The 27,290-nt window shown below is 44.2% G+C and overlaps 1 protein-coding gene across 9 annotated transcripts in view; it reads left to right on the plus strand.

Annotated features, from left to right (window-relative positions):
* hnf1ba (HNF1 homeobox Ba) overlaps nucleotides 1-27,290 on the plus strand; it is a 117,807-nt gene that overhangs the window by 60,485 nt on the left and 30,032 nt on the right. For 6 of the 9 annotated variants that reach the window (XM_072243697.1, XM_072243690.1, XM_072243691.1 and 3 more), the window contains exons 5-9: nucleotides 9,842-9,961; nucleotides 12,510-12,670; nucleotides 17,239-17,380; nucleotides 19,684-19,878; nucleotides 26,002-26,120. In XM_072243697.1, the coding sequence (XP_072099798.1) occupies nucleotides 9,842-9,961; nucleotides 12,510-12,670; nucleotides 17,239-17,380; nucleotides 19,684-19,878; nucleotides 26,002-26,120 (737 nt within the window). The remainder of the gene's footprint in view (nucleotides 1-9,841; nucleotides 9,962-12,509; nucleotides 12,671-17,238; nucleotides 17,381-19,683; nucleotides 19,879-26,001; nucleotides 26,121-27,290) is intronic. The other 3 variants (XM_072243694.1, XM_072243695.1, XM_072243696.1) reach the window with 1 other exon arrangement.

The raw sequence follows: 27,290 nt of genomic DNA on the forward strand, positions 1-27,290 counted from the left end.
TCCCCCTCTCTCCCCCTCTCTCCCTCTCTCTCCCTCTCCCCCTCTCTCCCCCTCTCTCCCCCTCTCCCCTCCCCCTCCCCCTCTCTCCCTTTCTCTCCCTCTCTCTCCCTCTCTCTCCCTCTCTCCCCCTCTCTCCCCCTCTCTCCCCCTCTCCCCCTCTCTCTCCCTCTTCCCCTCTCTCCCTCCCTTGCTCTCAAAAAATCGATTTGCAGGATATTGTATATAACTTGCGGGCATCAGGGAGCCACTATCAATATGCAGGAGACTCCCGGAACTTCCGGGAGAGGTGGGATGTCTGGTTTAGTCACTAATACACCTTACCCTTTCCCTTGGTAGATATGCCTATTCTGAGTCATATTAATTCAATGATTTATAAAATACCTTCCTTTATTTTATCTGTCAATATTACTTCATGTGTCTTCATTGCCTGTCCAACTTCCTTTAAAGTTTTAACCCTATGCACCCCTACTTCTCCAGTGTCAATCTCTATGTGTTTGTCACAACTTCCCTCTTTTTGTTCTACCCTACACGTGTGCTGCCTGATGTCCAGGATGGGGTTTAGGTTTCGGAGCTTTCCACTTTCTCCTATTGGGAATATTTAGTCTGACCCCTCACTACCTATTGTTGAATACCTTCTGCTGACCCGTTTCCAGTCCATTTTCCCCGAGTCACATGTTAGCTCGATAAAATTGGGTTTACACCAATTTAGAACATTAAATCTGAGTCCTTCGTTGGCCTGATCTCACTGCAACTAAATTAGAATCATTCCTTCCCTCTAGTATGCTTAGAATGCAAGGAATCGGAATCAGAATCAGAATCAGGTTTATTATCACCGGCATGTGACGTGAAATTTGCTAACTTAGCAGCAGCAGTTCAATGCAATACATAATCTAGCAGCGAGAGAAAATAATAATAACAATAACAATAAATAAAATACAACATAATAAATAAACAAGTAAATCAATTATGTATATTGAACACAACAGGAATTCTGCAGATGCTGGAAATTCAAGCAACACACATCAAAGTTGCTGGTGAATGCAGCAGACCAGGCAGCATCTCTAGGAAGAGGTGCAGTCGACGTTTCAGGCGGAGACCCTTCGTCAGGACCTGACAAAGGGTCTCCGCCTGAAACGTCAACTGCACCTCTTCCTAGAGATGCTGCCTGGCCTGCTGCGTTCACCAGCAACTTTGATGTGTGTTGTATGTATATTGAATGGATCTTTTAAAAATGTCCAAAAACAGAAATACTGTACATTTTTTAAAAATGTGAGGTAGTGTCCAAAGATTCAATGTCCATTTAGGAATTGGATGGCAGAGGGGAAGAAGCTGTTCCTGAATCGCTGAGTGTGTGCCTTCAGGCTTCTGTACTTCCTACCTGACGGTAACAGTGAGAAAAGGGCATGCCCTGGGTGCTGGAGGTCCTTAATGATGGACGCTGCCTTTCTGAGACACCGCTCCCTGAAGATGTCCTGGGTACTTTGTAGGTCAGTACCCAAGATGGAGCTGACTAGATTTACAACCTTCTGCAGCTACTTCCGGTCCTGTGCAGTGGCCCCTCCATACCAGACAGTGGTGCAGCCTGTCAGAATGCTCTCCATGGTACAACTATAGAAGTTTTTGAATGTATTTGTTGACATGCCAAATCTCTTCAAACCCCTAATAAAGTATAGCCACTGTCTTGCCTTCTTTATAACTACATCATAGGAGTTGGTTCAATCAACCATAGACCTTGAGACCATATAGGACCTGGGAGGAGAATTCGACTACTTGCTCTATCAAGTCGGCGCTGCCATTCATTCATGGCTGATTTATTTTTCCCAGTCTCCTGATTTTTCCCCAAAACCTTTGACACTCTTACTATTTAAAACCTTTGCTTTTAGTATAACGAATGAGTTAGCCACCAATGTTCCCTCTGAGGAGCACGTGTGTGCCCGTGTGCACAGAGAAATTTAAACTGCGCACGAAAGGTTGTTGCCCTGTACCTCGTTGGCATGTCAAGTATATTTCACGATCGTACTCAATCACATTTTCTTTTCTGGTTTCTGACATGAACGGTGTTGACCGCGTGGAATTTGCGGTGATTTGTCTGCAGGTTTTAGAGCTGGCTTATTTATACTGATCTTATTGAAGAAATTATTCGGTGCGCACATGTTGCTGTCACTGGGGAAAATATTGCACAGCACAAGATTTTTTCACACACTGATCATTGCAAATTAGAGGGAACATTGTTGGCGACCATATCTGCCTGTGGCAATGGATTCCACAGATTCACTAGCCTCTGGCTACAGAAATTCCTCCTGCCTCTGTTCTAAAGGGATGTCCTTTTACTCTGAGGGTGTGCCCTCTGGCCCTAGACTCACCCACTACTCGAAACATCTTCCCTGCATTCACTCTATCCGGGCCTTTCATTATTCAATAGATTTTAATGGGTGCCACTCTCATTCTTCTAAACTCCAGCGAGTATAGGCCCAGAGTCAACAAACACTCCTTGTATATTAACCCTTTCATTCCTGGGATCATTCTTCTGATCCTCATCTGGACCCTCTGGAATGCCTGCATTTCCAGCCTTTCTATAATCCTGTCTACATCGTAAATACGTGCTGGTGTTTGTGCTTTTATGCACATTTTATTCCATATCTGTACTTTAACCTTTAACTTGTATTTTATATGACTCTTTATTCTTTATAACTGTTGAATGTTGCTTTTTGTTGCATGTTACTCCTGCGCACTACCCCCAAATTTGTAATACGTCTGAGTGTACATGGCAAATGAAGTAGATTTTTAATCCTTAGGTGTGGGGGCCCAAAGCTGCTCATAATATCCTTTATAAAGCCTGGGCATTTTCCTGAGGATTTGCAGCCTTGCTTTTATGGTTTAACATTTGAGATTTTGAATCTGGGGAAGTGCTAATATCTTCTTTGATACGTTTTCATAAAACACTTCAACTCTCTGAATTAAAATCATACCCTGTGTCACCTTTGGAATTCTTTGAGCTGACGCTGTTCTATCTGATTTCATTCTGAGTTATTTTAATTTATTTTATTGACGTAGAGCACAGAGTAGACCCTTCTGGCCCTTCGAGCTGCGCCACCCAGCGATCACCCGATTTAACCCTAGCCTAATCATGGGACAATTTACAATGACCTATTAAACTAGGTCATTAAACTGGGTTAGTGTTAAACTACTAACCGGGGCATCTTTGGACTGTGGGAGGAAACTGGAGCACCCAGGTGAAACCCACGCAGTCACGGGGGAGAAGGTCCAAACTCCTTACAGGCAGTGGCGGGAATTGAACCCGGGCCGCTGGTATGGTGAAGCGTTGTGCTAACCACTACGCCACCATGCTGATAGAGTTTTGTATTTTGTTCTGTGGCCAGTTACTTTTTCAAAGGTCGTTGTGTCTCCAAATTTTACTAAAGAGAAACAAGGTTTATTTCGTAAGTTACGTTTTTAAGTATTGTAAATTCACAGCAATTAATCACGTTGTCCCAACATGGACTATAAATGGTAGGAATTTGTTATGGTGCCTCAACAATGAATGAAACCCTCTGATACCATATTGCTGGGAAGTCACTAGTCCCATTTGTTTTTGAACTGGGGGAAATTAAGAAAAAGACAAAGATATAAACAAAGGCAAGGATTATGTTTATATTCAGCAGCAGATAATAGACGTTTGGAATATAGACAATTAATTAGAAGTCAGTTTCTGTGGTTTGGGAAACCACAGGAAAATAGCAACACATGTGCAACTTAAATTTGTCTGAAGACAATGTCTTCATAAACATAAGGGACTCTTCTTCCTTTTTAGCCCTTCACCACCACTGGGGCATAGTGTGACGTGTGGCCAAGTGGGTTAGGATGTTGGGCTCACGATCTGAAGGTCGTGGGTTTGAGTCTCGGCCAAGGTAGCGTGTTGTGTCTTTGAGCAAGGCACTTAACCCCACACTGCTCCAGTCCACCTTGCTGAAAATGGGTACCAGCAAATGTTGGGGGTTAACCTCGCGATAGACTGGCGTCCTATCTGGGGGCGGGGGGGTGGAGTCTCGTACTCTCAGTCGCTTCACGCCACAGAAACCGGCATAAGTACTGGCCTGATGGGCCACAAGGCTCGGGACAGACTTTAACTTTAACAACTGGGGTATAGGCTGCTGACGTCAGCTTGCCAGAGCTCTCTGTCCCGGGCTGAAGGTTGATTGGCCCCGTGGCTTCCACTTTTACCACACGACTTCGTACTCCTTCTAGGTGACAATGCCTCCCCTCCCAGGGATGGGGTCTTTGGAGATTCTGCTGGTGTTTCTGTAGCTCTGGGTTTTTACGGGATGGGTTTGCTAGCTCCCTGCCCAACCGTCCTCCCCTTTGCAGGCGGGCTTATAAGGGGTATTCAGGTTTTTAAAAAATGTAACAAAGAGCTCCAGACACTGTTATAGCCAGTGCTACAATGGGCTTTGCTTCTTTTGACAGTTTTATAGGGGAATGGAGTTATAAAATAAAGCATTTTTATAGGCCTCAGGTTCATTGTGTAGCCCTGGCGAGCAACAGAACCAATTAAGTGTTCTATTATCTAGCTGACATTTACCAGGTAAACCATTCCAGTACAGGCAAGGAGAGCCCACTACTGTGTTTACAATGAAAAGTTCTCAGAAGGTTCATTAAAATTAATTTTACTTAATTGACATAGAAATGCACTTTGTCCTACTTATCAAGCATAATTCTGATATTGAACTAGTGATTAACCCTCATTCAGAAGGTTAATTGTGCTGATTGACTGCTGTGGTTGCACTATTGTGATTGGTTGATGTAAGCAAGGCCATGGATAGAGACAGGGTTACATTTGGATGTTGACGCATTACCGACAACACTACGATGTATTCGCAAACAAGAGAAAATCTGCAGATGCTGGCAATCTGAGCAACACACACAAAATGCTGGAGGAACTCAGCAGGCCAGGCAGCATCGAGGGAAAAGAGTACAGTCAGCATTTCAGGCCAAAACCTTTCTTTTCCGAGATGCTGCCTGGCCTGCTGAGTTCCCCCAGCATTTTGTGTGTGTCCCTCCCCTCTCCCTGCCCCCTTCCCACTCTCAGTCCACAATAGAGACCCATATCAGCATCAGGACACGGTGGCTGGTCCTACCGAAGGGTCTCGACCCGAAACGTCGACCATATGTTTTTTTCCATAGATGCTGCCTGGCCTGCTGAGTTCCTCCAGCTTTTTGTACGTGTTGCTACGATGTACTTGTTTAACTCACTTCATTGCAGGTGAGGAACTTGTCGGAAGTTATTTTTTGTTGAAGTTTGTTACAGGTTTCTCCCATGTTTACCTTTTTAAAGATTTGAAGATAAGCTTTATTTGTCACGTGTACATCGAAACATTGAGACACGCAGTGAAATGTGTTCTTTTGCGTCAACGACCAACACAGTCTGAGAATAGCGCTGTGGGCAGCCCATTAATGCCACCACACTTCTGGCACCAACGTAGCATACTCATAATGTTACTAACCCTGAGGTCTCGTCTGATCTCTGTCAGGACTGTCATTTTTTAAAATAATCCTCATATATCATGACATGATATACGGTGACTGAAAATAAACCTTAGGGTTGTATTTGATGACATGCATGTCCTTTGATAATAAATTTACTTTGAACACAGGAAGCCATTCAGCCCATCAAGTGCATGCCAGAAGTCAGAGCAATCCCACCAATTGCATTCCCTCACTTATTCCCATGGATTCTATTCTCCTTCACCTGCCCATCGATTTCACCCCCACCCCACCGCCCCAATTCTTCTAACATCCAGCCAGGCACATGAGACAATCTACAGTCCCCAATGAACCTTCCAACCAACCAACAGGGCTTTGGGATATGGGAGGAAAGCCAGAGCTCCCAGGGGAACCCCTGACATTCACAGGGAGAACACGCAGATCCCATACTGACAGATCGGAAGTCTGAGGCACTGGAGCTGTAAGGCAGCAGCACTACCTGCTGCAGCCCAGTACCATCATAAGCTTGTAAAAAGGTCACACCACTGATGATTAGAGGGAGACATCGATGGGCCGAACACCCACTTTATCCTGCCTCCATGGATTTACATTTCAATTTTTTAAAAACCGAGCAATCACTTTGTTATCTGTTGTGACATCATGAAAACTTTCTTTCATCCGCACTGTTGTTGAGTTAGAGTTGAAAATCTCCTTCAAGTAAGACCACCTTAATATGGATCTGAATTTTAAAATCCTGAGAATTATTCAAGCACCTTTTGGGGATTAAATCTTTTTTCCTCACTGCTTTTCAGAAGGAAAATATTGAAGTGACTTGTGACAAAGCAACTCTTAAATTCTTGCCTGAGTCACCCTGGCGACATGAGAACACCAAACCAGGCAGGCAGTCCATAGGAGTACAGCACTCTTGGAAGTGCAGTCTTTGAGATAAGCTTGCATGTTAAGGTACCATTTGCCCTCACAAGGGCATGTAAAACATTTCAGTGAATGCTCAGGAGTTATAGCTGGTGCAGCGTACAATTCTTGTCCATCAAAGACCATTCCCTTTTCTCCTGCCAGAACCTGACCTGAAGCAACCACCATTTGGTTAATGAGAGTAACCACCCTCCAATGTGTCCTCCGCACCTGTAGAGGCGCTGTGAGCCACACAACTGCCGCCTTCACCAGCACTCATCCGGGCATAAGGAATAATCAAAGCCAAGAAAACCTGCAGATGCTGGAAGTCCAAGGCAACGCATACAAAGCGCTGGAGGAACTCAACAGGCCAGGCAGCATCTGTGGAAAAGAGTAAACAGTTGATGTTTCGGGCCAAGACCCTTCATCAGGACTGGAAAGGAAGGGGAGGAGTCTTAATAAGTAGGTGGGGGGAGGGGAGGAAGAAACACAAGGTGATTGGTGAAACCAGGAGGGGAAGGGGTGAAGTTACGAGCCGGGAAGTCAATTGGTGAAAGAGAGACAGGGCTGGAGAAGGAATCTGATAGGAGAGGACTGAAGGCCATGGAAGAAAGGGAAGCCCCAGAGGGAGGTGATGGACAAGTAAGAAGAGAAGGGGTAAGAGGGAAACACGCATAGGGAATGGTGAAGGAGAGGAGGGGGTCAGTTACTGAAATTGATGTTCATGCCATCAGGTTGGAGGCCTGATGGTCTTCTGTCCTCCCCTATCAGTTTGTCCCTTCTCCAGGCCTTTATCTCTTTCACTAATTAACTTCCCAGCTCTTTACTTCAGGATGTATATTGTATACATTTCTCTGATATTAAATGTACCTATTGAAACCCCTCCCCCTCTCCTGATTTCACCTATCACCGACTGCCTTGTACTTCTTCCTTCCCTCCCCCCACCTTCTTACTCTGACTTCTGTTCTTCGTTTCCAGTCCTGATGAAGCATCTCAGCCTGAAATGTCGACTGTTTACTCTTTTCCATAGACACCGAGTGACTTGCTGAGTTCCTCCAGCGTTTTTTTTTGTTGCTTTTGATAAGGAAGAGATCAAAGTTCTGAACCCGCTGTGAGGCACTTTAAATGATCCCTTTTAGGAGTGTTAATTTAAGTGGAACTAGCACGAAATTATTTTACTCTAACTACTTTATCTCAAGTTTCTGGTCCTGCCGGGGTAGACTCCACACAGCTGATTACTCATTCGCACTAATTTCTTTGAATGAAATACCCCTGGAGAAAGATGGTGAGCTGCCTAAAATAGAAGTGGGTTTTGGCTCGTATCATCTCACTCTGTACAAGTTCTGCTGGCGTAGCACACGCAAAATGCTGGGGGAGCTCAGCAGGTCAGGCAACATCTATGAAGAAGAATAAGCAGTCGCTGTTTTGGCCCAAGACCCTACGAGGGGTGATTGATAAGTTCGTGGCCTAAGGTAGAAGGAGTCAATTTTAGAAAACCTAGCATATTTATTTTTCCTACATTTACACAGTTCGTCCAGCAGTCGTGGAGCATACTAATCCCTTCTTTGTAGAAATCAATGTCTTGGACCTCCAGAAGTGGTCCACAGCAGGGGTGATTGATAAGTTCGTGGCCTAAGGTAGAAGGAGATGAGCTATTAACTTCAAACTTCCTGCAATTTCACTCAAAGAGTTGAACTGCACGTGCATGTAACAAGAGCTGTATAACTCATCTCCTTCTACCATAGGCCACAAACTTATCAATCACCTCTGCTATTGACCACCTGGAGGTCCAAGACGCTCTCATTACATGCACATGCAGTTTAACTCTTTGAGCGATAATGCAGAAAGTTTGAAGTTAATAACTCATCTCCTTCTACCTTAGGCCACAAACTTAACACTTCTACAAAGAAGGGATCCGTATGCTCCATGACCGCTGGACTAAGTGTGTAAATGTAGGAGTGGGCTATGTTGAAAAATAAATGTGCTAGGTTTTCTAAAATTGCCTCCTTCTACCTTAGGCCACGAACTTATCAATTACCCCTCGTATTGTTGGTTCTTTCACCCACTGAGACGCACAGGGACCTGAAGGTAACTTAAGCAATTTCTACAGTTGCACCCTTCTCCGGCATCACAGCCTCGGTACAGTGGAACGACTCAAGTTGCAAACAAGCGGGACAGTGTGAGAAATAAGGAAGTTGGCGACTGTGAAATGGAATGACAGCAGGTACACAGAAACAGTCAGAGATGTCCTCACCTTGGTGTTGCACAATGTTTGTCCTGGAATTAAGTGAACTGCTCTTGCAGGCAAATTTCCAGATGAAACCAACTTTGCTTTCTTTGTTGAAGGGAATGTGTTGGAGGGACAAGGCAAAAGAGTTATTGATCCTAACTAACAAAGGTTGAGTTCATTTTGCATGATGGAAATAGTTGTAACTCTAATTGTTCTGTCTTCTAGCTACTTTCCTCTTGTCTTGTCTTACTAACTGGGTTTCATCCTCTTCCCTCTCTGCCTTCGGGAACCTTCCCCTTGTCTGTATCTTTGCTCCCAATTTGCTGGTTTTCTTGTTCTCCCTCCTGCTTTAAGTTCAGAGTTTTGTCTGAGACCATATTCCTTCACTGGAGGCCTTAGCTTGGTGGGGGGGCGGTGCAATTTGGTTAACCCAGTAGATTGTGATTTTAAGCTTCACCTGCAGATCTGAGGCGCCAAAAGGGATGGCACAATAGTGTAGTGGTCAGCGTTAGCCACCAGCAATCATGGTTCAATTTCCGCCACACTCTGTACGTTCTCCCCAAGACCACGTGGGTTTCCCCCTGGTGTTCTGGTTTCCTCCTGCATTCCAGTGACGTAGGGGTCAGCACTGGTAAGTTGTGGACATGCTGTGTTGGCACCTGAAGCATGGCAACACTTGTGGGCACTGTGGTCGTTGATGATAATGTTGGACGTTATTGAATATTCTGATGGACATGTGACAAATAAAGCTCGCGACTGTCTTTAAAATGCCAGCTGGCATTCTGGTTTGGTACCGAATGTACCTTAGATACATTCTAAGGTACGAGATGTGGAACTGAGGACTCATCTGCTCTCCCGAGCAAGCGTCCTCTTAGAAGAAGAGTTAACATGTTCTAGTCTGTTATGGCCAACATTTATCGCTTGCCTGAAATCTAAATCAAATTGTCCAGTCATTACTGTTTGTGGGATCCTATTGGCCATTTGCTTTACAACACTGACCTTGGTTCAGAAGAACTTAATTGGACATAGAGCACATAATCTCGTCCTGAGGAGGTGAAAGATTCCATACCAGTGCACGCTCTTCCATTCCTGCACATGGGATGTGCAACCAAAATGCAATTTGTTGTTGCCTCTCCATGTTTTTACTACATTTATTTTTCTATTTTGTTTGTCTTTCTTTTCTCCCGCCCTATTTTCCTTCCCTTTCTTCCCTCATAGGCCACTCGCTTCCCGGTGTCTTCCTTCACGAAGGAAGTCCAGGTGCTCTTGGCTATGAACATCTCCACAACCATCAGTGCCCCAACATGGCCAGCTGGCAGGAGGTGCTACTCAGTCAGGGTGAGCCAGGCAGTAGTGCTTTTACGTTCTCAAGATCTCATGCCTCACTAACAAAACTCGCCCAACTGAGGCAAACCTTGGGCTGTCTTAGAACATAGAACATGGAGCAGCAGAGCACCGTGTGGGCCCTGTGGCTCCCAATGTTGTGCTAACCTTTTAACCTACTCCAGGATAAATCCAACCCTTCCCCCTTCATGGCCCATAACCCTCCATTTTTCTTATATCCATGTGTCTATCGGAGAGACCGTAAGGCATAGGAGCAGAATTAGGCCATTCAGCCCATTGAATCTGCTCTGCCATTTGATTATGGCTGTTTTATTTCCCTCTCAACGGCATTCTCCTGCCTACTCCCTGAAGCCTTGGACACTCATACTAACCACGAACATATCAACCCCATCTTTAAATGTACCCATAATGTAAAGAGTCTTGTAAGTGTCCCTATTGTGTCACCCCCTACCACCACCCCCAGCTGTGTGCATTCTAGGTACTCTACACTCTCTGTGTAAAATAACCTACCTCTGACATCTCCCCTAAACGTCCTTGAAAGGATGTCCTCTGGCATTAGCCATTGCTGTTTTGGGATAAAGGCACTGGCTGTCTGCTCTATCTATGCTTCGTATCATCTTATACACCTCTGTCAAGTTGCCTCTCATCCTCCTTCGCTCCAAAGAGAAAAGCCTCAGCTTGCTCAGCCTTAGTGTTGGACTCGGTGGTCGTCATTCTGAACTCTCAACCCTACCCCATCTTCCTATCACCAGGGTAACCGAGAAACTCTCCTCTTCTCCCATAATTCACAATTAAAGAGCAACCATAAACTTACTTCCTGTTTGTTCAGGAACGTAAGGCTCAAAGCAATTCATTGCATTGGCAGTGCTCTGTTCATAAACACATTCTGCACAGGAGTACTCTCCATGCTCACAATCCAATGCAATGTTAGTTTGCATTGTTCTGCAGTAAAATTTAACGTGGCACAGCAGATATCTTTTCAAAGTTCAAAGTAAATTTTTTATGTTACCACATACTGTACTACCTTGAGATCCCACCGGGATAGAGTAGCGGTTAGCATGGCCCTATTACAGCTTGGGGTGTCAGAGTTCAGAGCTCAATCCAGCGCCACCTGAAAGGGGCTTCAAAGTCCTCCCCATGGAATGCATGGGCTTTGCCCACTCGCTCTGGTTTCCTCCCCCAGTCCAAAGACGTACCGGGTGGGTTAGTTGGTCATTGTAAGTTATCCCATGATTAGGTAAGGGTTAATCGGGGTTTGCTGGGGGTTGCTGGGGCGGTGTGCATTGAAGGGGTGGAAGGATCTTCTCCGCACTGTATTGCGAAATAGACAAATAAATTCACTTTCTTGCAGGCATTTACAATAGAACAAAGGAATGCAATAGAACCGGTGAAAAACTACATACGATTAAAACTTACTAAGCAACCAATGTGCGAACTGTGCAAATACAAAGAATAGTAATAATCATCATAAATAAATAAATAATACCGAGGACATGAGTTGTCGAGTCCTTGAAAGTGAGCCAATAGGTTGTGTTTGGTGATCAGTTCAGTGGTCTTGTGAGTGAAGTTATCCGCAATGGTTCAGGAGTTTGATGGTTGAAGGGTAATAACTGTTCCTGAACCTGGTGGCGTGGGACTTAAGGCTCCTGTACCTCCTTCCTGATGGCAGCAGTGAGATGATTTAGTCAGATGAATGTCTAACCCCCTGAGAAAACCATCCAGATTCTGTTTACTAGTAACCATTGTACATTATGGGAACATACACCAAGGGATTGGTTGGTGAGAGGAACATTGTAGAAGATTAACTAAATATCTTAAAATGCAAAGTGTGTATGTACTTCCTGCTGCTTGATCATTAGATCCATTGCCCTTGTCATCATTAATCCAGGATTACCTGAAGCTGACTGAGAGAAATCCCAGGATTCTCTCCCGGTGTTAATAAGCCAAGGTGCTTAAAGCCATCTTCAGTAGGCTCTAAATTGGACTAAGTTGTTAGATTCCCTTCTGTAGCATCTTACTGACTAGGTTGTAGTTATTTGGTTTATGGAGAGTGTGGTATTGAAAACCAAGGATCAAGTTGGATCTTTGTCCTAAGGTGCATCATATGCGTTCCTCCTGGGATATTTTAACCCATATTTTATTGATGTTATTGTGCAGGACAACTTAAAAACCAAAGGTGAATGACTTTATCAACAAGCATTGAATTTTGGTTTGTATTATTGTCTTGGCTTGTCTATTTATAATGTTAAGTGTCTCCTTTGACAACGTGGAAGAGCTTGATGTTTTTATCACATGTTCCTTGCACCCCATATTGATGGTCATCTTGTCCAATTATATGATGGGGAAGCATTGATTGACATACTCAAACACACTAATGGCCTTTCACCTTTGCCCCCATCACCTTGTCAGTATTTATCTTGTGTGTTTTATTTTGTTTGCTCTTCACTGGGTCTTGCCATCTCAGACACTGAAATACAGTTTGGCTTATTTCTGTATGCTTGATTTTTAAAAAATTTAATTTTTATTTGTTGTGTTGTGGCAGGAGTACGGTATGGCCAGCAAGGTACCAATGAAGTCCCCTCTTCCTCGACGATCAGCCACCATGGTAACAATGCCATGGTAACAAGCCAAACAGTTCTACAGCAAGTCTCGCCAGCAAACCTGGACCCTGGCCACAGTCTGCTGTCACCTGATGGCAAGATGGTGAGCACACCTACACCATTGTAACTGCAAAAGCTGATAAGATAAGAGTCTGGGAAGGGAAAACAAATGGGTCTTGTTTTAAATGGTATAAGGTTTATACTAAACAATAGGAGCTCTGTAGGAAAAGCAGGCCTGGAGTCCAAAGCAAGTTGGGATTGAACGGCTTTGCCGTAACCCCTATCCCCATGGAGTATTAAAGGCGTGAATCCAGAGATCAACCAGTAACAGTGACAAAGAAACCATTTTAATTTATTGATTGAATTGTAAAGTTCCATTCCAGGCATAACACTGCAATACTCAGTTCTATAATAAAGTCAATTAATTCATCTATTTATATATATAAATATAACTATAAATATAAATATCCTCCCATAACTCTGGAACAACTATACATGTTGTGACAAGAGACTATATTGTCAGGGCATTTACCTTTTATTTCTGATGAGGGGTGTCAGCCTGAAGTGTCGACTGTTTATTCGCCTCTGTAGATGCTGCCTGACCTGATGAGTTTCTCCAGTATTTTGTGTGGGTTGCTCTGGATTTCCAGCATCCGCAGAATCTCTTTTTTTTAAACTTTTTTTTTTCATTTGCCTTTCTGCTTTTCTTTCGTCAAGTGTATGTTGACATTGTGTTTAGGTTAGTGGATGGAGTGAAACCCCATCCCTGCAGCAGAGATGTTGAAACACAAGTAATTGAATAAATTGAGAGAATTAATAGACCACAATAGGCAAAAGTGACCATGAAGCCTGTCAAAGGACAAACCACGAGGGGTTCACTGATGTCTTACAGGGAAAGAAATCTGCATCCTAATTTTGTCTGGGTGCACCCACTGAACTGCCTGATTCTGAATTTAGCATGTTCAGAGGGCAGTCAGGGAAGGTTAATCATTCTTCTTTCACTCTGCCTTTCTGTCTTCTAATCTGTCCTAAATCTGGGCACAATGCAACCTGCTTGGTCTGTTTCCAGAGACTGGTTCTTTGCAGCTTTTGCTGTCCTCCTAAGATCTAAGCACTTATTGGAATTAGAAATGGAATAGATTTATCACTGTCACGGTGGCCTAGCAGCTAGCGCATCGCTCTACAGTGCCAGCGATTCCTGTTTGGGGTTCCATTCCTGCCGCTGCCTGCAAGGAGTTTGTATGTTCTAGCCCTGACCACAGTGGGTTTCCTCTGGGTGCTCTGGTTTCTTTCCACCTTCCAAAGATGTACGGTTAGGTTTAGTGAGTTGTGGGTATGCTCTGTTGGTGCTGGAAGCGTGGCGACGCTCGCAGGCTGCCCAGCACGTACCTTATAGATTTGATTTGATGAAAATGATGCGTTTCACTGTATGTTTCGATGTACATCTGACAAATAAAGTTAATCTCTCTTTATTTTTGTTCCACCAAGCACAAGGAAGATGAGTCCCTTAGAAAGCACAATAAGACAGGAGCAGGAGTAGGCTGCTCATCTTCTCGGGGCTGCCCCACCAAACTATATGATCTGTCCAGGCTTTCACACTTGGCCCTCATTGTCAAATCTTTCAAAAATGCATCTGTTTCCTGTTTAAGTACTTCCAATGATGAGGCCTCTGCAGCTCTTTGGGAGAGAGAATTTCAGGTCACCATTCTGTGTGTGTAGGACTTCTCTGCGCCTCAGTCTTAAATTCAGAGCAATGTTTCTCCCGTAGGAGACACCAAATGCAAATTGAGTGTCCAGTTTGCAGAATAACCCCACTCAGTGCACAGGGGTGGGATTCAAGGTTCAAGGCTCAAGTTCACTTATCACGTGCCTATCAAAACATACAGTAAAAAATGTGTCGTTTGGGTTAACAACCAACACACCCAAGGGTGAGCTGGAGGCAGCCCGCAAGTGTTGCCACTCATTCCAGCTTGTGCCCACAACGCTCGGCAGAATAACATAGACCACAACAAAACAGAACGCAAGCACCCACACACATACACAGCGCTCTAACCATAGGACAGGGGTTAGTGTTGGTTATTATGATCATATGAGCCTAGGTACATTTAAAAGCTTCTGTTTTGTGTGCCGACCAGGAAGTTCATAATGGCTTCGAGGTTAAAAAGAAATGGTCTGGCATACAGTAACTGCAGTGCAGAAGAACAAATGAAGTGCAAGGGCCACAACAAAGGAGTCTGGGAGATCAAGAGTTTACTCTTTTAGCATACACTCAATGGCCACTTTATTGGATACCTCCTAAAATGGCCAATCAGTGTATGTTTGTGGTCTTCTGCTGCAGTAGCCCATCCACTTCAACGTCCGACATGTTGAGCCTTCAGAGATGCTCTTCTGAACGCAGCTGTTGTGATGTGTGATTATCTGAGTTACTGTCACCTTCCTGTCAGTTTGAACCAGTCTGGCCATTCTCCTCTCACCTCTCTCATTAACAAGGCATTTTTGTCCACAGAACTACGTTCACTGGATTTTATTTTGGCTTTCGCACCATTCTCTGTAAAATTCTAAACGTTGTTGTGCATGAAATTCCCAGGAGGTCAGCAGTTTCTGAGATACTCAAACTGCCCCATCTGGCATCAACAATCATTCCATAGTCAAATTCACTTGGATCACATTTCTTCCCCATTCTGATGTTTGATCTGAATAACAGCTGAACCTCTTGACCATGTCTGCATGCTTTTATGCATTGACTCCCTGCCACACAATTGGCTGACATATGTTAATGTATATATACTTTGAACTTTGATTAGATGCACTAACGAGCAGGTGTACAGGTATACCCAATAAAGTGGATACTGAGAGCATATCCCTGAGCGTTAGTTGCTTTAATTCTCTGTTCCACTTCCAATGTCAACTAGTCAATGTCTGTATTAGGATGGCGATCGAGAGCGGCAGAAAGACCCCTCTTTTGTCTTTCCGGCTCTCTTGGTCTGTAACCTAGTACAGACATTCCCTTTGCTCTCTCCATCCCACCCCTCCTCAGCATCTTAAAGTTTCTAACTTTTCCCAGTTCTAGTGAAAGGTTATCACTCTGTTTCTCTCTCCACAGATATTGCCTGACCCTCAGAGTGTTTCCAGCGTTTTCTGTTGTTTGTGGCATCTTTTTGAGCATCGCCACATTTCCAGTAACAGCGAGAATTGTTCATTGCTAGCGATGTCCTTGTGGTGCAGTTTGGGTGGTACATTGATGCAGATAGTACAGCCACTGCCTCGGACTGCCAGAGTCCGGCATTCAACAGGTCTGGAGAGCAATAAATCAGATGAAGGGTCTCGGCCCAAAACATCAACTATTTATGTCCTTCCTTAGATGCTGCCCAACCTGCTGAGTTGCTCCAGCATTTCGTGTGTGTTACTCTGGATTTCCAGCATCTGCAGAATCTCTTTTCTCCTGGGATCAATCCTGTATGCATAGAGCTTGCATGTTCTCCTGTGACCACGTGGGTCTCCCATGCATCCTCTGATTTTCTCCCACACTCCAAATATGTGTGGGTAGGCCGGTGAATTCCCAATTGTAAATTGCCCCCCAGTGTATAGGAGAACGGTCGAATCTGAGGTACTTGTGGGAAGACAGGGAGAATATAATGGGATCTGGGTAGGATTAGTGTAAATGAATGGTTGGTAGTCAGCGTGGATTCAGTGGGTCAAAGAGCTTGATTCGATCCCACATGACTTCAAAGTTCAAAGTAAAATTCATTACATGTCACCACAGACAACCCTGAGATTCTTTTTCTGCGGGCTAATCTTTTTCAGGATTATTACTAGGATTGCTTTGAGTACATGGAATCTTCTTTTCTGTCCATTTTGAGTGTTGTTTACCACAGTAGGCAAGTCAGTGTTCTGAGTAAATGCAGGACACGGTTTCATCAACACAGGTTGGAGAGCTGTCACGTCTTATGCACATTGCCCTGGAACTGTCCTGGAGTTGGAAGAGAGAGGGTGGGAGGGAGGTTCTGCTGCTCATAAACACGATCTCACGTCCTGCTGAAGGGCCTCAGCCCGAAACGTCGACTGTTTACTCTTTTCCATTAATGCTGCCTGGCCTGCTGAGTTCCTCCAGCATTCTGCGCCTGTTGCTTTGTTTTGCTGTTGTTGTTTTGTTGCTTCTTGTGTTCTGTGTTGTCCTGCCAAGCGTTATGACTTGCTATGTTGACACTGGAATGTGTGGCGACGCTTGTAGACTGCGCCCAGCACACTCCTAGGTATGTTGGATGTTAACACAAATGAGGCATTTCACTGTATGTTTCCATGCATGTGTGATCAATAAATCTCAATCTGGACTGTTCCATAATCCTTTAACAATGGTTGTGATCCACTGGATCTGTGAGATTTCTAGTGATAATTGCTTTTTTTTTCATATTTGTTGACAGGATAGGGGTGTCATTATCCACGCCACCATATGTTGTCCAATGAAGAAGCAGCTAAATCTCGGCGGTATTTGTGGACCTGGAGTCACATGTAGTGGTCAGGGAGGAAGGGGAAACTGCAGAACTTTGTAACACAAGTCTCTGCTTCATTACTGTTTGCAGATATGCCAGTCCCTTTTGGTGACGCACCGCAAGCCATGCCGGTAACTCTTTGTGTCGTGTCTGACCTATTTTATTTGCCTCTCTGCCGCAGATCACTGCCGCCGGTGGACCCCTGCCTCCGGTCAGCACGCTGACAAACATCCACAGCCTGTCACAGCCGCCACATCACAACCACCAGCAGACGCAGAACCTCATCATCAACCCGCTGTCTGGTGTCATGGCGATAGCACAAAGTAGGGCTTCTTCCTTCCCTCCGAATTAACGGCTTCCTGGCTTTTTATGCTTCACATATAATTGACGCTCTGTAGGCTTGGGCCAACGTGTGCTTATGTTTATTCACGAGGGAAAGGGTTGGTGTGCAAAATGGCTGCACCCTTGGCAAATGGTGGGCAGTAAAGAAGCAAGGGTCATGTTCCTCTCTAGTCCTGATGGAACACAGGAACACATGATCAGGGCCTTAGCAGCTGAATAAATGCCGTGGGAGATGAGCTGGGCTCCAAAGAAATTCAGTGCTTTTCCTTCCTCACTTCTGAATGGCAGAATGAGCCTCAGAATTTAGGAAGAGTAAAATAACTATCAGGAGGACCCTCTTCATATAATGAGTGACTAACTAGTAATGTGACTTTCTTCTGAGTAATGGCGCCCCTTCACCACTGTGGCTTGGGAGAAAAGGAAGAGAAAATTTACAAGGATGCTGGTGGGTCTCAAGGATTTAAGTTATAGGAAAGGGTTGAACAGGTTTGGACTTTATTCCCTGAAGCGTAGGAGAATGAGAGGAGATTTGATGAGGCATATCGAATTGTGAGGGGAATAAGGGAAAGGTATGTGGCATCCGGAATTTCTCCGGTTAGCGGACGATTTCCCTCCACGCCTCTCTGACGCAGTGGGGAACCGCGTACGAGGCGAGTTACAGCAGTGGTTTGCCATTTCCTTCTGCCGAGTGAGTTTCCAAAGAGATCATCAGCTCGTAACCCAGCACGGATGCAAAGCGTGCAGGGGAGCCGGCTGGATTCGAACTCGGGACCTTTCGTCCCGAAGTCCGGCACTGATGCCACTACGCCACCAGCCGGGTCGTGAGGGGTATAGATAGGATGAATTCGAGCAGGCTTTATCCCCTTCTTGTACTTCTACTTCTTCCTCCCCTCCCTCCACCCGAAACATCGACTGTTTACTTTTTTCCTAGATGCTGCCTGGCCTGCTGAGTTCCTCCAGCATCTTGTGTGCGTTGCTTTGTCCCCTCAGGTTGGGTGAGACCTGAACTAGAGGTCATAGGTATAGGGTGAAGGGTGAACTATTTAAGGGGAACCTGAGGGAGAATTTCTTCTCTTAGAGGGTGGTGCGTGCGAATGTGGAACAAGCTGCCAGTGGAAGTGGTGGATGTGGATTCAATTGTAGCATTTAAGAGTAGTTTGGATAGGTAGCTGAAAGAGAGAGGTTTGGAGGGATATGATCCAAGTGCAGGTAGATGGGACTGGGCAGAAGACCAGGTTGGCACAGACTAGATGGGCTGAAGGGCCTGTGTCTGTGCTGAGGTGCTCTAAACTCAATGGCTCTAGCAGAAGTTATGTCAAGACTTCAAACTCATGTTCTGCAGTGAGATCTGAACCTACTTCTGAGGCAGGGGCCACAGTGAGCCACAGCCTATCCTTCAAAAGTGTCTCCAGTAAGATCTCAGACAGTTTATTATCATTTAAAGTTGACAGTTACCAGTGTTCTGATAACTGACCACTTGATTGTTCGGAAATTCCGATGATAGGTACATGGAGCTTCGAAAAATAGAGGACTACGGGTAACCCGAGGTAATTTCTAAAGTAAGTACATGTTCAGCACAGCATTGTGGGCCGAAGGGCCTGTATTGTGCTGTAGGTTTTCTATGTTTCTATGATTCGGCATTGAGCTCCCTCATCATTCGGGAATGTGAGCTGGGAATCCAGAGTGTGGGGTATATTGCCCAATCTGGGGGTCTCTGGTGTGGCTGGGACCAGTGACCATACTGTTGATCAGCTGTGTGCAATGTGTAAAAAAAGTGAAATAAAAGTGTATTTGGGTATTATCAAAATGTGTAACATCCAATAATTCGGAAAATCTGCTATTAGAACATAGAATATAGAAACCTACAGCCCTTTAGCCCACAATATCGGGCGGACCGTGTAACCTAGTCTAGAAACTGCCTAGAATTTCCCTACCACATAGATTAGATTATTAGGTTATGAGGACACGCAGTCCTCTTTTATTGTCATTTAGTAAGTTCTAAGTTCTATGTACCTATCTAAGAGTCTCTCTTAAAAGACCCTGTTGTATCTGCCCCTACCACCGTTGCTGGCAGTGCATGCCCCCGTCACTCTCTGTGTGAAAAACTTCTCCCCCTTGTACCTACTTCCAAGCACCTTAAAACTACGCCCCCTATTCCAGCTCTTCCAACGTTCCCAGTGTGCTGGGTTATCGGTCTTTCATTTAAGCTGAATTTCTAAACCAGAAGTTTGTTTTTGTTGTTGCCGGGGATGGTGACCTCCTTCTCTTTCTTCTTCACTTGCAGGTATAAGCACGTCGCAAGGGCAGAGCGTCCCTGTCATTAACAGCGTCGCAGCGGGGAGCCTGGCAGCCCTGCAGCCCGTGCAGTTCTCACAGCAGCTCCACAGTCCGCACCAGCAGCCAATCATGCAGCAGTCCCAGAGTCACATGTCGCAGCAGCCCTTCATGGCCACGGTGACCCAGCTGCAGAACTCTCACAGTAAGACCTTGTCGTGGCTTAGGGAGGGTGGTGCTGAAGTGTATGGGCCCACTGCTCTGCACTGCAATCAAAGCAGCACAATAAGCGTTGCATTCTTTCTTGAAACCTCAAAGGAGGAAAAAGCCGAGGAATTCCTTTTTACTTATCTTCACAATGTTTTTTTCTTGCATGGCTGGGTGCTGTACTTTATAGATACAGGTGAATTATGGGTTACCTTTCCAGCATTATTGCGAGTTTAGATTTCCTCAGACTCACAGACTATAACACCATGAGACATAGGAGCAGAATTAGGCCATTCAGCCCATCGAGTCTGATTTATTATCCTTGATGCCCTTACTAATCAAGAACCTATCAACCTTCGCTTTAAACGTACCCAACGACTTGGCCTGCACGGCCGTCTGTGGCAATGAAATCCAGAGATTCACCCTCTGGCTAAAGAAATTCCTCCTCATCACTGTTCAAAAGGGATGTCCCTCTATTCTGGGACTCTGCCCTCTGGTCCTAGACTCACCCAGTATAGGAAACATCCTCTCCACATCCACTCCATCTAGTCCTTTCAATATTCAATAGGTTTCAGTAAGTTCCCCTATAGTTCTTCTGAGCTCAGCGAGTACAGGTCCAGAGCCACCAAATGCTCATGATACCTGGAAACATGAGACATTCTAGTGAACTTCCTCTCACAATATCCTTAAAATACTAGACTGGGTCAATGGAGAAGTATCCCAGTGATGGTCTTGGCAAGTGGAGGGAATGATTGTGCATGATAACAACTATGTTTGAGAACAAACATGAGGCTGGCTGTTATTTCGTAGCATAAATTAATATATTTATCTTCGGGACAGTGACATTGCTGACAAGATCAGCATTTAGCCATGATAGAATGGTGGAAGAGACATGATGGGCTGAATGGCCTAATTCTTCTCTTATGCCCTATGGTCTTGTTCCTCATCCCTAGATACTCTTGAATTGAGGCAGCATTTACGAACCAACCACATTGATAGGTCTAGACCATGTAAGGATGGCAAATTTCCTTCACTAAAGAATATTAGCGAACTAGGCAGGTTTTGTCAACTACCCTTGAGTTTTACAGCCAATAATATTAATCTTAGCACTTTTTACTTGCTGCCCCTTTTAAGTAACTGAATTTAAATTATCTATCTGGCCTGGCAGGTGACAAACTCTTGTCTCAGATTAGTACTTTGAGCTAAAATGAAAACGGAACGCGCTGGAAACAGTCAGCATGTCAGGCCGCAAAGGTGGGAAGAGAAAAAGAGCCAAAAACTCTTTGTCAGAACTGGGAAGGAGAGAAAAGAAGCTTATGAAGCTGCAGTGAGCAAAAGGATGTTGTAATAGTTAATAGTTGGTTGTTACTTCAGTAGTGAGACATGCAATACTACGAGGAGCAGTACTTTTCCACAAGGTGCTTTGGCAGAACAACATCAAAAGGGTCAAAGGTTTTTCTGCACTCAGACTTACTGGGTGATCTTACAGATTGCTCACCCACCACCCAAAAAAAGTAGTCAAACAAAGCAGACAAGTTAATTCACAGAAAGCGCAAACCACCTCTCACTGACTGAGAATCGTGAGGCACTTTTATTTCACTGCTGAAGGTGCTGGCTCTGATGATGCAAGATTAAAAATAAAATTAATTCGACAACCTTGCTGGTATCCTTACTGTTAACCTTCAGACAGCCGGTAGGCCTGGACATCTAAGCCCAAGTAGTAATCGCAATAACTTGGCTTTATCAAATTAACAAAATCCTCAAAATACTGAAAGCTGATTTATATATTATTTTAAATGCTTGTGTCAGACACACAGCTCTCTGCGTTCTTCATTCTGGTTATGATATGTTCAGGTTACATCTGCCCTCATAAATGCCAGAGATAAATCACTATGTCAATATTTTGCACTCAGTTTAGCAATGTCAACAGTCCTGGCGTAGATGTTTGCAGAGGCCTTTCGCTGTCTCCGAGGAGTGAGGACATGGAAACTATCTCACAGCTTCATTGTCTTTTTATATGCGAAAGTTCTTTCAGTCATTCCACTCCTCTGAAGCTGCACTTACTGCTCCTATATCTGTGGCTTCTATCACTGAAAGGACAAGGGTACAAGAATATCACTTCCTACATATACCCCTCCAAATCACACGCCACCCTCTATTCAACACATATATCCACTATCCATCCTTCTAGTATCGCCAGTACTTCAAGTTATGGCTTATGCTTGCAAAGTGGCCTGGTAATTGGTGGAATTTTAAAAAGATTGTAAGGTCCAGAGTCAATCACTGTGCTACCACATCATTTACCTCGGGATTAAATCGGATAAGTGCATTTTAAGTTATAGGGTCCACCAATTGTGGAAGGGTAATTCCTCTGCACCTCCTGTGCTTTTCAGAAGCTTCCTTCTGTTATTGGGCTACGATGTAGGAGGATGCCGTCTTCATGAAAATCCTTATTTTGCTTCAATGCTTCGTAAGCCATGACACAGATTGCAGTGATATGAGGCAAACAGTGGCCTCGACCACCAAAAATTAAGGATTTTCCAGACAATTCTTGTTTAATAGGAGCAGAGATTGTTGGAAATGGTTGGCAGGTCTGATGTTATCTGTGGAGAAACAAACAAACATTGTTTCAGGTCTGTGACCTTTGATCAGAATTTCTTCACAAAGGCAGGCACAGGAAAGAGAAGACTTGTCGTTTAACCACTGAGGCTGCCGCAGAGCTATTGATTCCAGAAGCTATTTGCCTGTAACAATGGTGGGGTTCCATACAATTCTCAATAGGCCAAATAGGCTTAGGGCCAGCTCTTCATAAAACACATTGTCATTTGCATCCAGCCAGTGTATTTTCCTCATCAGAATAAATGACTGAGGGGCAGTGCAGATGTACACAACCTGAGTCCACACAAACAACAGACAGAACTCTTCAACCAAGAAAATTTAGCTTCTAAAGTTTCAGGACAAATCTCTACCAGTGACCCCTGTTTCCATCCAGGGGGTCAGTGTGGACATGGTGGAGGATTACAAATACCTGGGGATACGAATTGACAATAAACTGGACTGGTCTAAGAACACTGAGGTTGTCTACAAGAAGGGTCAGAGCCGTTTCTATTTCCTGAGGAGACTGAGGTCCTTTAACATCTGCCGGACAATGCTGAGGATGTTCTACGAGTCTGTGGTGGCCAGTGCTATCATGTTTGCTGTTGTGTGTTGGGGCAGCAGGCTGAGGGTAGCAGGCACCAACAGAATCAACAAACTCATTCGTAAGGCCAGTGATGTTGTGGGGATGGAACTGGACTCTCTGACTGTGGTGTCTGAAAAGAGGATGCTGTCTAAGTTGCATGCCATCTTGGTCAATGTTTCCCATCCACTACATAATGGGTACAGGAGTACATTCAGCCAGAGACTCATTCCTCCGAGATGCAGCACAGAGCGTCATAGGAAGTCATTCCTGCCTGTGGCCATCAAACTTTACAACTTTACAACTCCTCCGTTGGAGGGTCAGACACTCTGAGCCGATAGGCTGGTCCTGGACTTATTTCATAATTTACTGGCATAAATATTACTATTTAACTATTTATGGTTCTATTACTATTTATTATTTATGGTGCAACTGTAACGAAAACCAATTTCCCCTGGGATCAATAAAGTATGACTATGACTATGACTAATCATCCACTTCCAAGGACCAGTTGATTCTCTTGAGCTTAATATGTTTGAAGTAGTGTTAGTATGGCATTGTATTGAAAGCCCACTCTAAAAGAGGGTACTTTCCACTGATCATTGATTTTGGCCGAGCAGTGATCTATGCACAGTCACCTATTGCTCATTCCACTTGGTGCCTTCGCAGCTGTGGAACTTGTAGGCACCGGACCTAGCTTGCGAATTATGATGGGGAGCAGATTCCCGAAGTGCTTCACAGACAGAATGCCGGAGGAACTCAGCAGGTTAGGCAGGACCTGATGAAGAGTCTCGGCCCGAAGCGGTGCCTGTTCACTTCTGTCCACAGATGCTGCCTGACCTGCTGAGTTCCTCCACACATTGAAGGTCTGTTGTTCAAGGTTTCTAGCATTTGCAGGTTCTCTAATGTCATCTGAAATGCCTGTTTCAGTTGGCTCTAACCGTTTGAACCATGCAAGTAATATGTCAGGATTGGAATTCATCTCTTCAGTTTGGAGGAATTGTTCCACTGCCTTTGGACATTCTAACCCTGTACCTCTAACAGTGGGATGGGAGCCTTTTGGGGTATTGAGGAAGGAGGGAAGAATGAAAAGCCAACTTGTACTGCAAACACAAAAAGCTCCCAGCAAATCAGTGGGCTTATCTGCTGACAACTTGCTGTTCTGACTGTGAAGTTATTCAGCGACAGTCATCACCCCTTTGGCAGCATGAGTTGGTGATGTTGTGGGAATGGAAATGGACTCTCTGATGGTGGTATCTGAAAAGAGGATGCTGTCCAAGTTGCATGCCATCTTGGACAATGTCTCCCATCCACTACATAATGTATTGGTTGGGCACTGCAGTACATTCAGCCAGAGACTCATTCCACCGAGATGCAACACTGTGCGTCATAGGAAGTCATTCCTGCCTGTGGCCATCAAACTTTACAACTCCTCCCTTGGAGGGTCAGACACCCTGAGCCGATAGGCTGGTCCTGGACTTATTTCCTGGCACTTACATATTACAATTTAATTGTTTATGGTTTTATATTGCTTTATTTATACTCTATTCTTGGTTGGTGCAACTGTAACGAAAACCAATTTCCCTCGGGATCAATAAAGTATGACTATGTCTATGACAAATTACAACAATCATTCTTGTGTAAATGTGCCCAAGGAATGACATACATTTGCCCTTTGGAGATGGTATAACATAGATGTACCAGCTCCAGGCAACTTTGGTTTTTCCTTGAGTATGAAGACCAAGACTGTGCACAGTGACTCCTGGAGTGATCTTACCATGCAATTGCAAACAACACCCCTTCACTTTTAAGTCCAGGCCAACATACCGCAGGCCTTTGCAACCCCTTTTGTCATAAGCATATTAAACCTTGGTGAAGCTGCACAGCCAAACTCAGCTCTACACCACCTTTTGCAAGTGCCTTACCATTTAGGAAGGGATTCTGCTTTTCCATTCTCACTTCCAAAGTGAATGGTCTTACTTTCTACAAAATGACAACAACTCTTGTGTTTGTGGTCACTCAACCTGTCCTTATCCTTTTGTGTCCCCCTCTAAACTGACTTTCAGGCCAGCCTTCTGTTTCACCAGCAAGTTTGGAGATGTTCATCTCAGTCCTTTGCATTTTCCCTGTGATTCCTGGAAACAGAGGAGTTAGCTATTTTCACTGCAAGGGGTGGAGGGAGGGAGTGGGCAGCTGGAGATGTGATGGTTGTAGCCTGTGATTGCAGACATCCAGCTCAAGGTATTAGACTTCCTGTAATCCAGGGGTTCCCAACTTTTTTTATGCTATGGACCAATACCATAAGTCAAAGGAAGCCTTGCTGTAAACTCTTGGTCTGAAGGCTGCTCTTTAGGAGGTGTTGGTGATGTTCAATGCCATCAAATAGATCTAAGGCCACGGTCACCAAATCTCAATTCTCCTTTGAAAAAAAACACACAAAATTCTACACAGTGAGCTTGTCATCCCCTTCCATTGAAGTTAATGATGCTGATTGATGCTTTGTCAGAGCTGGTACTATGCTGCTGAGGTGGATCAGATTTTCAACAAAAACACCTCAGCAGATGCAGTACAACCATGCTGACAATTTTCTTTGTAAAGAATATTTATTAATTTAGCTCCTCAGAAATGGATAACAACAGTATATCTCATTGATGTCATTTTAAAATTTACCTTTGTTTACAGCCCTGGAGCTTGTGTTAAACTTTCTCAATTCAATACTATCTCCTGGACTGATATGTAAATTATTTTATTGTTAAGTTGCTTGAAGTTAAACATTTCATTGTTTGAGTAAATGTGGGAAAGCAGTGCGCTCGTTACTGAAGTGTGTCTTGAGTTTTTGTTGAGTTCTCTATTGTGATTATGAAGGAATCAGAGGTTTGAAGATTAAGGTTCGTGACAAAATTGCTCATCTAACACTGCTCTTTTGTTTTGCTTTCCTTCTAGTGTACACACATAAACCAGATCCTCCCCAGTATTCCCACACTGCACGCTTCCCGTCAGCAATGGTCGTCGCGGATACAGGAAGCATTAGTGCGCTAGCAAGCATGTCCTCCAGCAAGCAGGTAACTGAATGCAGCAGCTACAGCAATTCCTCAAAGTGTCTACAGATTGCTGGCATTTAGAGACCTTACTCTGGAGTTGAAAGCCATTGTATGGCAGAAATATACATTGACTGTGAATGACACGCGGTTCAAGATCTGTTTGGTGTATGTAACAGATCGATGTACAGTGGATTTCGGTTAATTGGGACACATCGGAACCAGTCTATTTTGGCCTAATTAAGCGACTGCCCTAATTAGCTGAAGTTTCGTGGAAATAGTTAAAAAGGTATAAAAAAGACCAAATGAGTAACAAATTATGTATTTAAATGAAATACAGAACAAATGAGAACACCACCAATAGTACTACAGTACTATAAAACTGTATATTAGTTCTTAATAGTAATCGATGGAGGAATTCTTCCAGAGTATGCAATGAACATTATCAGCACGGATACAGAATGCAGATAATGGACTGCTATCGATGATTGCATCCTGCAAATCTTCATTTTCATTGTAACATTCAAGATGATTGTTGATACCTTCAAATTCATCGTAGTTCCTAACTTGCTGAAGTAGTGAAATAGTTTCTTTTTCATTCCCGACCATTTCTAGCATCTCCAAGCCTGAATGCTTGAAACTGCAGTGAGCAAAACAGTTCTGAATTGTCTTACTGCTTATTTCTCACAACCATCAGTGACAAAAATTACTGCTTTATGAACACAAACACATGCAACTGACACTATTTAAAAACTGATCAATGAAAGCACAGTATAGCATCTAATAGCCACACAAGTGCACATGACTAGCACTAGTTAGAACCTATTCGGCAACAGTCTCCTGTCCCAATTAAGTGGCATAGTGTCCCAAATAAACAACAGGAATCCCAGAAATTTTTTTCAATTAGTTTCGACACTTTAAGAGTTGCCCCAAATAAGTGGCTGTCCTGATTAACCAATGGCCCAATTAAACAGATCCACTGTGTTTATCAGCAGTGGGTGAATTTTTTTAAGTGATTTATGTCTTTACTTTAGAGGGTGATTTGGTTGGGACTTTCTCCACTGTCTTAATTTTCAAGTTCTCATCCTTCCTTTCAAGACCCTTATCTTTCCTTCTCCCCTTTCCTGCAGCCTTATACCATTCCTCCTGGATCTGATTGCACAGATCTGATTATTCCACGACTGATAGGCAGTC

The sequence above is a fragment of the Mobula birostris genome, chromosome 25 (genome assembly GCF_030028105.1).
Source record: "Mobula birostris isolate sMobBir1 chromosome 25, sMobBir1.hap1, whole genome shotgun sequence".
In the NCBI taxonomy this organism is placed as follows: Eukaryota; Metazoa; Chordata; class Chondrichthyes; order Myliobatiformes; family Myliobatidae; genus Mobula; species Mobula birostris.